This window comes from Salminus brasiliensis, chromosome 1 (assembly GCF_030463535.1).
Source record: "Salminus brasiliensis chromosome 1, fSalBra1.hap2, whole genome shotgun sequence".
NCBI classification, from domain to species: domain Eukaryota; kingdom Metazoa; phylum Chordata; class Actinopteri; order Characiformes; family Bryconidae; genus Salminus; species Salminus brasiliensis.
In genome coordinates, this window is record NC_132878.1 from 58098365 (window position 1) to 58117181 (window position 18817).

Below are 18817 nucleotides of genomic sequence, written 5' to 3' on the forward strand. Positions count from 1 at the left end.
GCCACCACCCATGGCTCACCCGCCAGCTGCTGCTGCCTGTTTGGTGGCCGTGCTGAAACCTAGATGGACTCGTGCCTGTCTGACACTATTAATATTGCCACTACTAACTTTCCGTTGTATCTGCTTTGGTAATTTTTATCATTAATGTTTAAAACAGTCTGGCCAGAGGAGGATGGGTCCCCCTTGTGAGCCTTGGTTCCTCCCAAGGTTTCTTCCTCCAGCTCTGAGGGAGTTTTTCCTTGCCACTGTCGCCGTTGGCTTGCTCACGGGGGTCTTTGACGCTTCATGTTATTCCTTCTTTCTTCTCTGTCTCTGTTCTTTATTAAGTACTAATTATGTAAAGCTGCTTTGTGACGACAACAGTTGTAAAAAGCGCTATACAAATAAATTTGACTTGACTTGACTTGACTTGCTTCTACCGGTGCGGTAACTGCAGGTAGAAGCAGTGAGGAATGTCAACAGGAAAGGGAGTAGCTTTACCATTATCCACTATAGTATGGTGGATAACATGTAGAGTTCACATCCCTATAGACCTCAAGGATCTTAAAATTCAGACTAAAGTTCACACATCCTATGTAGTGTTAAATACCACAGTGAAGCTGGGCTTTATAAGAACAATTTCACAGGAAATGCCACACTTCTTTATTTATCCTGCTGCTAATTCTGACTTGTAGATTACAGAGGAGATAAACTGTGAAACTATGAGCAGTAACAAAGAAATGGATCTGCCATAAACCCTTCATAAACCCTTTAATTCATCTAATAATGTATGCTGGAAAAGAAAAGGTTTGATCACAGGTCCTACATGACTTCTTCACAGCTGTGATCAAACATTAATAAACAGTGGTAGATTTTTTTTCCCCAAACATGCATTAAGCCTAGACTACCAAACCATCTATAAAAGAGAGTTACCACCACTGTAAAAACCCGATTCAGACACCCTTCAGATGTTCATTAGAGCTGCCATGGCTCTTTTCAGAACTACTGCCTGTATTCAAGAAACCCTCGAAGAACCCCACTGGACAATTTCCCTGTCTGACAGACCGAGAGGTGTAACGATGAAGCTTGAAGGTTCCTGTTCGAGCGTTTTTTACTTACCAGGTGATGTAGCTCCCCTTACAGTAAATGTCACCTGAGTGCAGTCCATGGCTGCCACCGAGGCACGACTGAGGGAGCAGAGATAGCACCGCTGACCTGTGATGGACATGTAGAGCAATATAAACAAGCAGACATGGGCGTTACTTCTCAAATAACGCTAGCTACACCCTTCAGTACCTGTCACTCCTTCGCCTTACCAGATGAGTGACTTTCACCACACTCACCCCACGTGTGTTTTACCACTGCCTTTAGCTATTAGGTCTCTCTCACACACACTTGTACTGAGATACAATGGTAGCACTAGCTAGTATCCCGGCTCGCAGCGAACGGACTTAGCACTAGCCACTAGCTACAGCCCAGGCAGAAAGAAGAGCCGAGTGAACCTAGGTAGATAGCTAGCTACTTTATACAAGCTAGCACAGCTCCCCAACTGCCCTTCTAGTGAGACCACAATACGGAGGGTCCTAAACACACACTAACAGTAAACTTACTCTATTCTAACTAGCTATATAATAGACTGAGGCGACGCATTTCTTACCAAACTAGCGTTACAAACCGGTCTCAACCGGTTCATCACAGATAAAGGCAACACGGCAGTTAGCTAGATAGCTAATAGCTAGATTGGTGGCTAGAGTTGCTACGCTGGCAATGCAGCCTTTAGCAACACGCACCGGCAGCCAGCTAGTTAGCCAGCTAGCTAGCTAGCTATGCTAGCAAACTGCCCAGACAACGTCATATCAAGAAGTTTATGCTTTTACCTCGGGTCAAAGTGAAGGACTCATAGCCAGACTGCAAAAGTCGGCTGCTATCGACTGTTAGCTGAGTGCTGACATCCCCATGTTTTCATGTGGAATAGTGAAGGGAAACGCTGGGGCGCTGCAGACAGGGCTGCACACAAGCCCCTCCCCACGCCCAAAACAACAGCAGCGGCGCCTAATCACGGTCAAACACACAGGACATTGAGTAAAGCGATGACCAGGGAATAAAATAAGAATTAAAAAAAAAATACAGGAGTCCAGATAACAATCCACAAAGTGCCGCAGTGTGAGGAGTTTATCTAGCTACATATTTGTACCGTGTCACGTTTGTAAAATCCACATAAACTATACTGCGTTGGGTCAGTCCCGAAACACATCGACAGACAATTTAAAATGTGATGTATATATTTTCTTTTCTTTTTCCCGTGTTTTTATGTTTTAAATTAGACCTAGCTACATATTGGTGTCACTTAGTAAACAACAGCTGGTTCTCGCCCAATTGCGCCACCAGAGGTCATTTAGTGCATTGCGTGGCTCTCACGTTCATGTGCACTGTATGGACAAAAGTATTGGGACACCCCATTCATTGTCAGGAGTTCCCTCCTGCTGTGTTGGAGTAACTGTCTCTGCTGCCCAGGGAATGCTTTCTACTAGATGTTAGAGGATTGATTTGAGGATTTGATTGCATTAAGTGACAAAAGCCTTAGTGAGGTCAGGATCTTATTTTAACTTTGCTCACAAAGCTGTAACTATATATTTATCACAGCCAAAGTTAAGAATAATTAAAACATGTAAGGTTAAACATCAAAACTTATAATATAGGGCTACTTATGCTAAGAAAGTCTGCTAAATTCTCTCTAAAAACTTGAACCAGACTTGAATTTTCAACCAGATTGTGCTTGACTGAGTGAAGTGGTAACAACTCATTTCCAGTAATTGAATACTTATGGCTTGACTATTTAGGTACAGATCATTTCAGGGTTTAGAAGTGGATATATGTTTTACACATTTTGTTGGAACTAATGTATTAACCTGAACCTTTAGATCAGAAATAAACAGCCTTGTTTGTTCCTCCGGGCTGTGGTGGACTCTATAGCAGAGCTTTAGCGCCCTCGCGTGGTGTAATTGGACTGATCTGTCTATGCACACTTGTGAAATGAAAATCAGTATTTTCTAATAGAATACATCATATTAACAACACACATGTACATATGTAATGTAATATCATATGTCAGATGTAATATCATCTGACAGCATTTAAGAAAACAAGGAGAAGAAACATCTCAAAATTCAGAGTGTTATTTTTTTGGTAGATACAGTGGAACTGCTGATACTGCAGCAATATTAATATTTAATTTCATCATATCGCTCTCTCTCTCTCTCTTTCTCTGTCTGTCTTTGCTGTCTCTGCTCTCCCCCAGCCTCCATACCACAAGGAGAGATAAAAGCAGTGATCTAGTTAAAACTGTGGTGGGTAAATTATGATTTGATTATTACTGGAGTGCAGACTGATGTTAATAATTAATATTCCTTTTAATGTGCCACATTTGACTAAATTTAACCCTCAGACAAGCTCTTGAAATAATGTTATAATGGCCATATGTTGAAAATGACTGCTTTGGTTAGGCATCTAGATGGTTTTATTGACACAGTGAATACATTCAAGCAGTAAGATGTGCTAGAAATATTACAGGGCTTAGATGTGCCACTTATGAAGGCATTTGAGTTGGGCAGTGTGGCTCAGTGTTTATTTATTTATTTTGCAATGTGGAGAAAGAAATCAATAAATACATCAGCTGTTATGCAAGCCTCCTACTGTGTGTAACCTTAGTCGTGATGACTGGTGTTAACAGTGAATGCCTAGGAGCTTTGCTCATCCCTGCTGTTTTGGTGATTATGGGTGAATGTGTTGGTATTCGATTTATAGATCTACAGTAAACATGTTGACCGGAGAGACAGTACTAGGGTGCTCCTTTACGTTTTTTTCTCTGCATTATATCCAACAGCTCCATCCTGTGGTAACATACGACTGCAGACAGCCCACTGTGACAGAGTGCAGAAGCACACTTAAGGACCCATGAGGCCAAAACCAGCTCAGCATCTGCAGTGCTCTGAAGGCAGGGTGCATTCTCAGTTTGAAATCTTCGATTGAAATGTGTTCCTGTTGTGTTCTTTCAGTAGTACTTTTGATAAGTGTGACAAGATGATGATAAATTCAATGCAGAGGCCTCCTTTGGTTCTTTTGAAAAGGCAGGGATAGTGTCTGCCTATTATCAGACATAATGACTCACTGCCTCTGCCGCAGTGCTGGTGAACCTTTTAGATGAGATGTTTGATCTCTCACAAAATGATAGTTTTAAAAATGTTCAGAAATATTGTCTGATAAGCTCACCTGTAATCACTGTTATCGCTGTTTTAAAGGGACAATATCTTGCATGTTCCTTGTATTTCTTCTCTCAAAGTCCACTCATCACATTTGTGTGGCTCACTTTTGGCCAAAACTGTTGTAATGCATTACATTGTGACTATTTTACAATCTCCATTACATTTAACCAAGCTGTTTTTGTACCATGTCTTTAAGACTGATGTATGGGAATGGCCTCTGATAACCTGCTGTGTATTGTGCCACATTCAGAAAGCAGTCTGGGCTGAAACACTCCTACTTCAACATGAATAGGCAGAAAGAAACTGCTGTAGGTTCAATAGGTCTGTATACATATGTAAATGGCTTGGTTATTTGTGGCATTACAAAAACAGTGGGTTCAGAACTGTCTGTTTTTGCAGCTTAATTTCCATATGTGGACGGTTTGGACTTGGAGAGAATGGTACATTTTGAAATTGAAACCCTACTAGCATCAAGCACTCTTATTCACAAAAGTGAGGAAAGTTCAAATAATAAGGCTTGTTATTACTTTACAGCTGGGCTAAGTAACCCAAGGTCTAGCCCACACCATCTAAACCTTTATAAGTGAGTTGAATCAGGCGTGCTTGGGCAGGAACAGTGCAAAGCTGTACAGGAATCCAGGCCTCCAGAACAGAGTTCCCCACCCCTGATTTAAGGGCTATAGCCCAAAATGCTGACATGACTGTTCTGAAGGTTTCCTCTAGCTTGTACTCTCAAGCTCCGCCTCCTAGCCTTTTCTCATTAAACACATGCTCTGTCTTGCTCGCTAAAACCAAGCCAACCACCAGGCAGTCACACTCCTGCATGTTCACAGCCCTTCATTATAGTTCAATTCCCTCATATACATTGGTAACCTTCCTCAGAACGTACAGCTTTGCAAATTCAGATCCTGTCTGTATCCTCACAGACACCTATCTGAATATGTGTGCGTCTCTAAGATTAGATTTTGGCATTGTAATAAAGAACAGAAATGAGAACATCTTAACTGCACTTCTGAACTCAAACCAGTACTTTTTTGCCACCACAGCCTACTTCTTTTCTGTGACTGGCGATGCATAGAAGCTTCTGGATGCCATATATCTAGTTGTATTTTAATGCAGACATTTGTTTGCGTGAAGACATCTGCATGCTGCAGATAGCATTTCTCTATGGTTTGGAAAACGCCGTTACAGCATAATGATAATGGTTAACCACATAATGTCTATTGCTGTTCCTCTGAGTTTATTATATACTGCAATCACAGTATATTCATCTTTTTGTGAGAATAAAGAGAACGACAGTAAGTTGTCTTCAAGAAATGCTCAGGCTCAACCTGACACCTTTAAAAGTCACTTGGTCAGAGTGACCTGCTGTTTGAGCCGTGTAATCTCATTTCTAGAGTGATGAGGCAATAAGGTCTCAGAGAATTGCACTGGTCTTCACACTGGTGTTGGCCGCTCTGCTTTTCCAGCAGCTCTAATGAGCAAATTCATTGTACTCATTGTAAGCCAACGAATCCCTGCAGGCTCAAACAGGATATATGGGTCTGCCTGAGCACGGTTCACACTAACAAGTCTAATGTTGCCCCATTGTCTCTTACTGATGCAATGCTTTCTTCTGCATCGTTTCTGTAGATTAACAAATCGGCTCGACTTAAGAAGCTTTTAACAGCAATTCTGTGTCTGATTTATATTTAGAAGGTGCCTCTTATATGCTTATGTCAGAGGGAAGTCATTCGCTTGCACTTAATGTCATTATGCTCAATGAGTCCACACCAATAAAGCAGCTGTGTAGATTAAGCCAGTTCTCTGTGGTGCCATAGAGAAATACACTATTATGTCCAACACTTGCGCATTGAATATTTTGTTAAAAATTAAGGGCATTTATAGTCTGGTCCCCATTTGCTGCAGCAGCAATGACTTTTGTAAAGGCTTAAACCTTAAAATTTGAGATTTGCTGTCAGCATTTGATTGCATTTACTGCTACTGTTCTTGGATGATTAGTTCTGGATCACAAACACCACTCCTAACAGGTATTGGATGGTGCTCCATCAATCCAGTTTTAGCTCCTCAGCACTGCTGTGGGGTTTTATATTCCTGTCGATGATGCGTGACATTGGGCATGGTGATACTAGGCTCATGTGACTCTGCTCTGGAAAATCTCATTTTAATGGCAGTGCTAGTGCTGTTTTTACAGAGATTATAGAAGCTGTGTGTACACAGCTATGGGTACAATTTCACCAAGATATATCTGAATAATTCAGACATTGAGATGTAAACAAGTAAAAAAAACATTCACACAAACAAACGCTATTTTCTTTATGGACTGTTTCATCCTGCAAGCCCCTGCATGTACTCCTCCATCCCCATATTTGTTTTAAAAACAAACTTTGGGCCAAAAGCTTTTTGAAAAACAATGCCTCTGGAATCAGGTAACATATTCATGACTATGTCATGTAATGCCTTTTTTTTGGTGAAGCTTTTTGAGGCATTAAACTGTTCAGACGTCAGTCTGGTTTTTTAACATTCGTAATTGTTTAGTACTCTACTCTATAACACAATACTATTTTACACCAACTTTAATGCTAAAGTTTGATGGAACAAAAATTCACTCATTTAAAATGTGTCTCGATACTTTTGGACATAATGTGTTATTCATTTAAATGTATAGATGACCAAATATTTAATAGTCACAGTCTTACGGCGAAAAAGCAAAATCATGATATGATACTAAACATAAACGAGGAAAAAACAGGGCCTGCACCAAATTGAAACTGAAAGTTTAGAAAGTGGTAGTAGAACTTTAAATATAAATTTTATTACAAAAGACATGACACACTCCAGCAGTAATTATAATGTAGAATGTGCTAGAACCCAGATAACCACAATGTAGTTCCTCTTGTGCAAAGCAGAAGACCATTGAAAGTGGCCTAGCCTTATTGATAGCACTCATATCTAATTTGCATTTGAAAATGGCTTGCTTACAGAGTGCACGGCTAATTTGCACATCAACAGCTGCTTTGTGATGACCAGGCTTTATCTGTGGCCATCTATTTTAAATGAAGTTGAGCATAAAGGTTCACAAACACACAAACACACCTACACCCTAAAATTGTCACTTTTGCCACCCATGCAATCTGTCCAGTGTTACATATCACAGTAGATATGAATAATTTAAACACAATAATGTCCTAAAAAGCAAATAGGTACTCTAAAAACATTTGGACGCATGGGATGACTGACAGGTGTGCTCAAAGATCAGAAATACCCAGAATACTGCACTAACCCAGTCAGCGGAGACAGTAATGTGTGGCTGAACATGATGACCCTCCAGGAGAGGTACCATGTCTGATTGGGAGAAGCATGTCGGTTCCAATCTGTCAATGCGGGCTTGAACAACTACTGCTGAAGGCAAGCGGACACTGCAGAAAGACAGTAATGAAGTTTTGTATTACAGGAATGTGGCAGAAATGAACAATTAATTTTTTTTGTAATTGTTACAATGTTACAATGTTACAATCCTAAATATCAATAGTAAAATATACTGTCCACTGTTTATATTACATTGTGATGCTGTGGAAATTATGAGCTCATTTCAATCATGTGCTTTATTCAGCAGGAAGGGGCTTGTAGGCCAAGAAAGACCTCGAGAGAAGAATGCTAACCATAATGAAGAAAAATCCCCATACACCTGCCTGACTGATCATAAACACTCATCGGGAGGGTGGTGTGGATTTGTCAAAGACTACTGTTCCACAGAAGACTTCATAAACAAAATTACAGAGACTGCAGTGGAAGCAATACACAGGTAAGGTTTATTAAATTAAATATACAGGGCATAAAATGATATACTAAACCTCATACTAGGACAAACTCTCTTCTCGTCTAGTCTTTTTAAATGAGCTAATTCACTGCTGTGGTCTTCTTATATAATTCAGACTAAATATAATGTACATATTTGAATATATATATATATATATATATATATATATATATATATATATATATATATATATATATATATATATATATAATTTGAATAACAGCAACATGTTAATTGTTACACACATCTGATTTCTGCTTATTTTTTCATTTGAGCTTCTGCAGCAGTGGCTGGGTCATGCAGGTATACAGTTCCATTAAAAGGGTTGTGAAAAAGGTTGGGGACAACCAATAAAAACCTTTGTCTTTTTTAATATATTTAAACATATGGACAGTTGACATTTAAACAATATTGGGAGGTGGAGGTAAATGTCATTTGCAAAAAATAATTTGTAATTAATAAAATTGGGAGGAAATATTTCCTGTGAGGAAAATGTTAGGACACCCCCACATCTATTACTTATAATACCTAAATCAGGTAACGCACATCAGCTGAAGATCAGAACATCATTAGAAAGGGGTTTTGGAGAAGCCAGTCTTATTCAAACCTTAGACATTTGGTTTGGTTTGCTCTCAATTGGGAAAGAGAGTGTTATTACCGTGGTGAGATCCAAAGAGTTTTCTGAGACTTTCGGAAATAATGCAGATGAGTCTGGGAAGGGATTTAAAAAGATTTCACAGCACTTAGAAATCAGCAGCTCCACTGTCTGCTAAATCATTTACAAGTGCATCAACTGCCAACATGGCCAGATCAGTCTGTCCTAGCAAGTTGAACATAAAATGCATAAAGAAGTTTCCAACAATCCTTAAATTGTCATCACAGGATCCACAGGTAGCTCTTCATGGAAGGTGTGCAAGGAGGAAACCCCCAAACATCAGAGCAAGGCTAAAGTTTTCCAGAGAGGACCTAGAACAAGACCAGGACATCTGGAACAATGTGCTTTGAACAAATGAACTTGAACCTGAATTATTTGGACACAGTAACAGAAGATGTTTGGCTTAAACCAGACACAGCATTTAAGCACAAAAATCCATTTCATCCGTGACACACGGAGGTGGAAATGTCATGGTTTGGAGTTTTTCTGCAGTAGGGTCTGGAGAGCTCTCCAATATAGGATCTACTAGAATTTCTTTATTGTGTCAGAGGGCGCTGAAACGTCACACAGCTGAAAGAATTCTGCATGGAAGAGTGGGAAAAATCTCCCAGTTGATACCAGAGACTGGTAGATAACTGTTAAAAGTTATTTCAGCCAAGGGTTGAAATACCAGCTGTTAGGGACATAGGGTGTCCTAACATTTTCCTCACAATAGAATTGAATTACTATTAATGACATTTTACAAATGATTTTTAAAGACATTTCTTCAGTTGAGTGGGTTTAGTTATTATGCCTCCATCTCCAAATATTGTTTAAATGAAGATCAAATGTCCATATGTTTAAATATAAATATAAAAAAAGAAAAACAGCTACTTGGTGTTTAACACACTCTGTCTGATATCTTCTCATACCATGGTTGAAGCTTCAGCAGCACCCCCGACATAAACAACTTTTCCATCTATTTCAATTGAGCTCAAAGGACTTAAAGGTTACATTGCATTGTTAAGAGCTTTTGTCACTCCTATTGATCGATTTCAGGGCAATAGGGTCAGACAGACCCACTGAAGCTAATTCTTTAATTAAAATGTTGTTAGCATCAATCTTTATATTGGTTATGTGGAGAATGTGTCCAACATAGACATTGACTTGCTTAACTGACTAATTGAAATTTAGAATTAAAGTCTAACATGACAAAGTTTATAAGGTCAGTTAAGGTCACCGATATTGGTGAATTATTGGCATCAGCTGACAAATTTGTAGGCAAACTGACAGCACATATCAACCAGAGCTCCATTTGGCCTGCGGAGTGAACGTGCATTCATTATCAGTATGGAGGAAACAGGCACCAGCAACCTTCAATTCATCAGCCTGTCCTTTCTCTCAGCAGTACTGCAAGTGGATTAGATTAGAGAGGAAAAGGCTCTAGGCTGAGGAACATCTCACTGCCCTGATTGTCTATCTCATGTCTGTCTGCAGCCTTTTAAGAGGTAATCAGACTTGAAAACCAGACGTGAAGTGAGAGCCATGTGGTATCAGGCTGGTGGTTCAACCTACATTATTCTAATCGAAAACGTCTCTTTTTTGGTGCTTTTAAAGTGCAGGCCTCTTAGAGTTTAACTAATGCCTTAACCTGTTAAATCCTAAAGGCCTGTATGTTGGCCCGAACCTCTCAAATAACATCAGTTGCATATTACTTTTAGAGCCATTACTGAATAATTTATAGTAGATACTGAGTCATTTATAACAGTGACAAAATAACTTATAGTAGATGCTGAATCATATATAGCAGTTACTGAATTATATTTTATAGATACTGAATAAATTATAATAGTTACTGAATAATTTATAGTAGATACACAACTATTTATAATATGTACAGGATTATGTATAGTAGGTACTGAATCATTTGTAGTAGATATCATTTATAGAATCATTTATAATATAAATAAATTCAGAATAAATCAATAATGAAAAATAAGGACCTGCTTTGCAGTTCAAGTTGTAATGTTAAATGCATCATCAGTGAAAGACAGCATAACATATAGTGTATATCACTCCCCTCTTACAGGACAGTGTGGAGTCCAGTAGAGTTCTGTTAATATATTTATCATCTCAGTTAGCTTTAAATTAAAGTGCAGTCACCCTTTAAAGAATTGGAGATGTGCCACCCACTGCTATAATGTTTATTCTCCACTGCAGTGCTTTAATGACATTTCATTCTCCTGCTAGCATGACCTCACTGTAGTGATAAATTGCCCTGCCAGTGTGATCGGTTGTACACTTACTCCTAACACCTCTTTAATTATAAAGGTGTCTGAGTGAATGAACTGGACAATTTTCAATAGTAGATGAAAAAAATGACTGAATGCTCTGCAGCCCTCACGTAGAGTGTAAATGATATCAGAAATGATTGTGCTTCAGTTTTTGTCTATAGATTATGTGTCCTAGATTTGTCATTCTTTTTAATAGTCAGTTTCTCTACTCTAGTATTACTAGTATCCCTCTAATTCTACAACTGGTGTTCCCTAATCATTTCCTACCGGGTATAACAATCTAATCTAAGTAACACTGTTAGTGTACCGTATGTGTGTGTATGTGTGTGTGTTTATTTGTATTTGTATAAATACAGTTAAATATAGTTCTTTGTCAAAATGTATAAATGGTGTCGTTCTTATTGCAGCGTTCATTTACAAACCACTATTTTCAAAAAGTAATTTTATAACCATGAATTATAAGATTTATTATAATTATGAAAATTGTGGTGAAATTAGTTTACAAATAAGCGCAACAGTAAATGAATGATAATACGATAAGAAGAATGATAGAGATAATAAGAAATGACTGGGGCAGGATGTAAAAAAATAATAAGAAGAATGGGGAAATATTAAATATTTAATAATTCATATGAAATATATTTAAACAACTAAAGTGTTTAGTAACTTGTTTATATTCAAAAATATTAAATTATTGTATTATTTTTTTATTATGAATGATTTATTATACAGTATATATATATATATATATATATATATATATATATATACAGTGCTTGGTATGGGAACATCTGCAGTGGACTAGTTCAAGGGGTAGTCCTGCAGTGCACCTAATGATTCTTTGTAGGCTCTAGACCCAGATGAGTTGACTAATGGATGGGTGGATTGCAACAACTGCGGCTTACAAGTGTGGCATGACAATGTTGCTGTAGCTGCACTGTATCTTTAATAACATTCACATCCCTAAATCACCCTGCATCTCTCTCTCTCTCTCTCTCTCTCTCTCTCTCTCTCTCTCTCTCTCTTTTACTGCAGAAAGACAGATGTCCACTCATGTGTAACAAGCCTCAGTGTAACTGGGAGAACACTTGTACAGATTGCAGCTCTCTCACACTTCCCAAGCAGGTCTGTCCAAGTGTAACAGCCACTGCAGCAAGTCTTACAGCTGTTAGTCTCAATGACTTAGATGTATTATTGAAGTCAAACGTTACTGAGGGACACAGACAGAATATTTGATATGTGAATATCTGTGTTCTCTACTTCTGTCAGGTGTTCTCAGGAGTTTTCAGCCATCTGAATGGGCTCTCCTAATTAAAATGTAGCAGGAAAATGAGAAAAAAAAAAACGGCTTGGCATTTGTGTAAAAGGCCTGGCATGACCAGATGATTTATCATACAGTGGACAAACTGGGCATGTATACATTTACAGCTTGAAATGTGTGCATAATGAGGTTAGTGAACAGTAGTCTAATGCTACTTCAGAACACAGTGGTTGTTGGACGGTTTGGAGGGATTAAAAAAGCTTCAATCAGATTTGAGCAGTGCACACATTTCACTCTGCAAATGTACAGACTAATTAATGAAAGGATTTGTTCATTTGTGTGCTCTCTTTTGTAGTGGGAGTGTATTAGTCACTTTGACATAAAAGAAAATTGTGTCTTCTTTCTGCATTCTTGGAAATAAAGGGACCACAAATGGTCCCTTTGATTGATGCCATTGAAGAACCACTTTTGGTTCAATAAAGAACAATGTTTGTAACAGAACTGTGTGAGGATGAAGAATGCGTTAAGGTAAAGGTTCTTTATCAGTTTAAATGATCGTCACACTTACATCTCTATTACAACCAGGGTTCTTCATAGAAAGCAAAAGTAGTTTGGAGAACCATTTGTAGTATCTTTATTTTTAGCATCTTTATCAGACACAAATCAGACCCATTCAAAGTCATACCATAGCAACAAGCTGTCATAAAATTCACACTTAAACGACTAAAAGTGTACCCTTAGAAATGTGTAACATGCACTAAGATATTTAACGTACGTATTTATACATGTTTTACAATTCACAGTACAGCTCCTAAATACACACAACCTGCAGTCACGTGGCTTTTCATTTTAATATGGACACAATGTGTCTGAACACTGCACTTCACTACGATTCAGTTTGGAATCGGACATCACTACATTCATGCCACTCTTCTCGGTTATAGAGCTTCTGAAAGAAGCATTACTGGGTGAAAACACCAAAAGACTTTCACATTCTAAAATTTAGGCTTTGGTAAAGATTTTGACTACATTAGATTTAGGTGTAGTAGTTGACATTTAGGTTTAGGTTGCAATGTAGCTCATGTTAAGTTTAGGTTAGGTTAAGGTTAGAATTAGGTTAAGGGGTAGTAGGAGAAGTTTAGGTTTTCCTTAAGGTGTAGATTATGTTAAATTTACATCAGATTAAGGTTAGAATTAGGTTTAGGTGTAGTAGGTGAAGTCTAGGTTTAGGTTACAATGTAGATTATGTTCAGTTTATATCAGATTAAGGTTAGAATTAAGTTTAGGTGTAGTAAGGTGAAGTTTAGGTTTAGGTTACAATGTAGATTATGTTAAATTTAGATTAGGTTAAGCTTAGAGTTAGGTTTAGGTTACAATGTAGATTATGTTAAATTTAGATTAGGTATTGGTTAGAATTAGGTTTAGGTGTAGTACGTGAAGTCTAGGTTTAGGTTAAAATGTAGATTATGTTAAATTTACATCAGGTTAGGGTTAGAATTAGGTTTAGGTGTAGTAAGGTGAAGTTTAGGTTTAGGTTACAATGTAGATTATGTTAAATTTAGATTAGGTATTGGTTAGAATTAGGTTTAGGTGTAGTATGTGAAGTTTAGGTTTAGGTTAAAATGTAGATTATGTTAAATTTACATCAGGTTAGGGTTAGAATTAGGTTTAGGTGTAGTAAGGTGAAGTTTAGGTTTAGGTTACAATGTAGATTATGTTAAATTTAGATTAGGTTAAGCTTAGAGTTAGGTTTAGGTTACAATGTAGATTAAGTTAAATTTAGATTAGGTATTGGCTAGAATTAGGTTTAGGTGTAGTATGTGAAGTCTAGGTTTAGGTTACAATGTAGATCATGTTACATTTACATCAGGTTAGGGTTAGAATTAGGTTTAGGTGTAGTAAGGTGAAGTTTAGGTTTAGGTTACAATGTAGATTATGTTAAATTTAGATTAGGTATTGGTTAGAATTAGGTTTAGGTGTAGTATGTGAAGTTTAGGTTTAGGTTAAAATGTAGATTATGTTAAATTTAGATTAGGTTAAGCTTAGAGTTAGGTTTAGGTTACAATGTAGATTAAGTTAAATTTAGATTAGGTATTGGCTAGAATTAGGTTTAGGTGTAGTATGTGAAGTCTAGGTTTAGGTTACAATGTAGATCATGTTACATTTACATCAGGTTAGGGTTAGAATTAGGTTTAGGTATAGTAGGTGAAGTTTAGGTTTTCTTAAAGGTGTAGATTATGTTACATTTAGATTAGGTTAAGGTTAGAACTAGGTTTAGGTGTAGTAGGTGAAGTTTAGGTTTAGATTACAATATAGATTATGTTAAATTTACATCAGGTTAGGGTTAGAATTAGGTTTAGGTATAGTAGGTGAAGTTTAGGTTTTCTTAAAGGTGTAGATTATGTTAAATTTAGATTAGGTTAAGGTTAGAATTAGGTTTAGGTGTAGTAGGTGAAGTCTAGATTTAGGTTACAATGTAGATTATGTTAAATTTAGATTAGGTTAAGGTTAGAATTAGGTTTAGGTGTAGTAGGTGAAATCTAGGTTTAGGTTACAATGTAGATTAAGTTAAATTTAGATTAGGTTAAGGTTAGAATTAGGTTTATGTGTAGTATGTGAAGTTTAGATTTAGGTTACAATGTAGATTATGTTAAATTTAGATTAGGTTAAGGTTAGAATTAGGTTTAGGTGTAGTATGTGAAGTTTAGATTTAGGTTACAATGTAGATTATGTTAAATTTAGATTAGGTTAAGGTTAGAATTAGGTTTAGGTGTAGTATGCGAAGTTTAGGTTTAGGTTACAATGTAGATTATGTTAAATTTAGATTAGGTTAAGGTTAGAATTAGGTTTAGGTGTAGTAGGTGAAGTCTAAGTTTAGGTTACAATGTAGATTAAGTTAAATTTAGATTAGGTTAAGGTTAGAATTAGGTTTAGGTGTAGTAGGTGAAGTCTAGGTTTAGGTTACAATGTAGATTAAGTTAAATTTAGATTAGGTTAAGGTTAGAATTAGGTTTATGTGTAGTATGTGAAGTTTAGATTTAGGTTACAATGTAGATTATGTTAAATTTAGATTAGGTTAAGGTTAGAATTAGGTTTATGTGTAGTATGTGAAGTTTAGATTTAGGTTACAATGTAGATTATGTTAAATTTAGATTAGGTTAAGGTTAGAATTAGGTTTATGTGTAGTATGCGAAGTTTAGGTTTGGGGTGAGGTGTAGGTTCAGGTAATAAAGTACTTGTTGTTTTGTAACATTCTTGTTCAAATGGTTTGATTTTTTTGATTGTAAATGTGTACTTACTGGGCACTGTACACACTCAAACGTTCTCATTTACTATATAAATGGTTCTTTTGAACAACCTCTGCTTCAAGGTTCCAAAAGGAACTAAATGTTGTTCTTCTGTGAACATCTGAATGGACAAAATGCCACACTGAACCCTGCATACATAAATTAGCAGAGTGCTTTCATTGCCCACCTGGAAAAGTGTTTGTGCCCACCACAACAGGCAATGCCCAACCCTCACTGCTGTCTCCAATCAAAAGAGCCTTGTGCACAAAGCATACACAAAGGCACCTCTAAAAACAGGCACAATTCATAGCACCCCTAAAAGAAGTATGAACCCAAGTAATCACACATGTACACTGAACAAGAACAAAAGACATATCTAGAGCTTTATGATTGGTGCACCATAAAGTATCTGAATTCAATTACGAGTAATGTCTGGATACTTTTGGACATGTTATGTTTCATTGTACTACTTGCTGTAGGTAAGACACTTACTTGGTTATTAACAGTAATAAATTATAGGAAAAATATGGCACTAAAAATATTTCAGCTTGACCAGGCTGTCATGGCAACTACCACAAATGTGCACATTGACCCTTAGAACAGTTCATCAGACAAGCATGATCTTCTCTTCTAAGAATAACAATCAATTACTCTTTTAGCATTTAATAGCAAAGCTTTAGTAAAGACCAAAAAAAGGTAGATATTTTTTTTAAACATAAATTCAATCTTAAACCATATGAAAAAGATCCACTTTTCTCAAAAGCACATGTAGCACTTATTGGACCACCTGCTATTAGCCCAGCATATTTTGCACCAACCCTTAAACATGATAACAGCATGAATCTCAACTTTACTGCTAGATGAAGTGGGAGAACACAGATAAAGGATATCTGACCTCATTCATCCATATCTTTTCAAGATTTTCTGAGTATTTGGTCCCTACTTGTGGACTTTTCCCTTTAGCTTAGCCCACAGGGTTTTTTTATGAGGGTTAACCAGGGATTGGAGAATTGGGATGACCACTGCCAAACTTTGATTCTTTGCTCAGAGAGTTTCTTTTCTGAAGAGAAAGGAAAAGAAAGTCTCAATAAATTCTTGTAGCTCATATTGCCTGCGTTCCTGTGCTGCTGCTGAAATTCTGCGCGTACTGGCCTTCTGCAATTGGGCTGCAGCCGAAATTGAGCTGTTCACAATGGGAAAATATAGAACTTTGCAAAAAATATGTAGCTCTATTTCTTTTTTAAGAAAATTGAGGAAAACACAATAATTAGCACACTGAATGACATATCTATCTGACTATAATCTATTGTTTAAAACAATCACTGGTGCTTAAATAACAAAAAATAATAATAATGAAGTTGCACATATGGACATAAAAACTGTTAATTAAGTTTTGGGAGCAGATGTTATTTTGGCTAAGCTCCCCCCTCTTAATGCAGCTAATATCCCCAATAAGAGTGTTTGGATATGTTTGGACATATACTGACAGCGTGGTATTATAAAAAGTATGCCTCTTCCCCCCAGCTCAATACTGCTTCTGTGTTGTAGCAAAGATCAAAGAGCAAAGCCTACACAGAATCCACTTTGTTTCTGTTCGGATCCTCTTCCTTTTGTTCCTGCATGCAAATGACTTTGATTAAAGCCAGCCGTGCAGTACAATGTCCTAGGGAGTCATCGAAAGCCGAAGGTCTGCTCAATTTAGTTAGCTGCTCTAAGTACTGTTGGCTTCTCTGTCTCTTATACACACTCTAACACACACACACACACACACACACACACAAACACACGGGTGTTCGACAGCTCTTTATGACTGGATGAAATATTAATCGGGACCCGGGCATCCAAGACATCATGACTGTATAATTTATTGCATTCCAGTTTTTAAGACGGAGAGCTGTGTAGAGCAGATGCATAAGGCTGTAGCACTGATTCCTCAGCATTCCAGCAAGTGTAAAAAGCCAGACCAGACCAGATTGGACACCAAAGACAAGCAGTCTTAAACTTCGTAAGGCAACATTGTTTAAATGTTTAAAAGCATGTTTGGTTCTCAGTTCTCAGAAATATATGTTTGTGTAATGAAAAACATCAATGTTTTTAGAACAATGTGTGATTCATCATAGACTATGTGCTTTTGCCATCCTGGTTAATAAAAATGTACATTATAATGCATTGCAAAATGACATACCACATCACTGAGGAACTTTTCAGAGGTACTTCAGTTCGAAACTGTGGAGGAACCTTCAAGGAACCCTTTTTCAAGTCTAAAAACCTTTTCCTGAAGGTTCCATAAGAGGTTCCTCCATAGTTGCAAGACCTCCAAACGATCCTCAATGATCTAATACTTTTTCCAGTGTAGGATAGCCTATTCACATGACACAGTTCTGGAATTTGTGTCAGGTTACAGTTTTACTAATGAAGCAGTTTCACACAAGACAACAGTGCTCCAAACAATTTGTGCTTGTTTGTAAAGCTGCTTTCCTCAAAAGATGGAACCATGGTAAAACTAGCCCATCTGCTGCTATGTTGCCACAGCAACCAGTACACCTCCAACACGATCTACACCTATGATCTTGCAGCTGAGTATGACCAGCGCCAGCCTACTTGAATGTGCAACGCTGGGCCCTGTGACATAATCCTAAAGAGACTGCATTCTTACATTTGTTTACACGAGTGTGTTTTTTCTCCTCATAACCCAGGATGGCCTTTGGCTGTCTGAACATTTATGAGAACTGGTGATTGCCTTCTCTTGTGTGGTTCTTGATGCAATTACGTAACAGGGATTAACCCTGCATCAGAGTATCTGCAGCAACAATGTAACTGGAATAAATACCAATCATTCAATGGTGGGCAGATTCCCACTTGAATTCTCTGAAAAAGAATGGTTTATTGGTTTAGATGTACTAGGGAATTAACTTTAATTAAAGATCTTTTTTCATATTCACACATCCCATTTATAAACATGGCTCTTGGCACAGAAAGCTTGTATAATCTTCATTGAAAAGTATTGTTAATTGAATGGGATGCTCTGGAACATCCACATATTAGTTTAACCTCATTCAACTAATCAGCAGCTTCTGAGGGCAATAATTAGATGGATCCGGTGGGGTTGATTAAGGTTGGAACAACAATCTGCAGGGGGGTAGATCTCTTTAGGAGCAGGGTTGAAGACCACTGAGCTAAAAGGTTACGGAGCTTGTGAAGCAGTGGAACTGCCTTCTCTGGAATTATTAAGCTCTACCTACAGCCCTTCACATTACCTGACTTAAACTCATTCATGTCC

The 18817-nt window shown here is 37.5% G+C and overlaps 1 protein-coding gene across 5 annotated transcripts in view; it reads right to left on the minus strand.

Moving 5' to 3' along the window:
- gpcpd1 (glycerophosphocholine phosphodiesterase 1) overlaps nt 1-18817 on the minus strand; it is a 252304-nt gene that overhangs the window by 15500 nt on the left and 217987 nt on the right. For 2 of the 5 annotated variants that reach the window (XR_011979904.1, XM_072683256.1), the window contains exons 1-2: nt 1857-2012; nt 1099-1194 (exon numbers count right to left, since the gene is read on the minus strand). The exons of 1 other annotated variant lie outside the window; for it this stretch is intronic. Coding sequence is in view for 3 of the 4 variants with exons in the window: in XM_072683256.1 (XP_072539357.1) it covers nt 1099-1147 (49 nt within the window). In the remaining variant the exon portion in view is untranslated. Of the gene's footprint in view, nt 1-1098; nt 1195-1856; nt 2013-18817 lie in introns of those variants that run through there. 2 more of the 5 variants (XM_072683242.1, XM_072683265.1) reach the window with 2 other exon arrangements.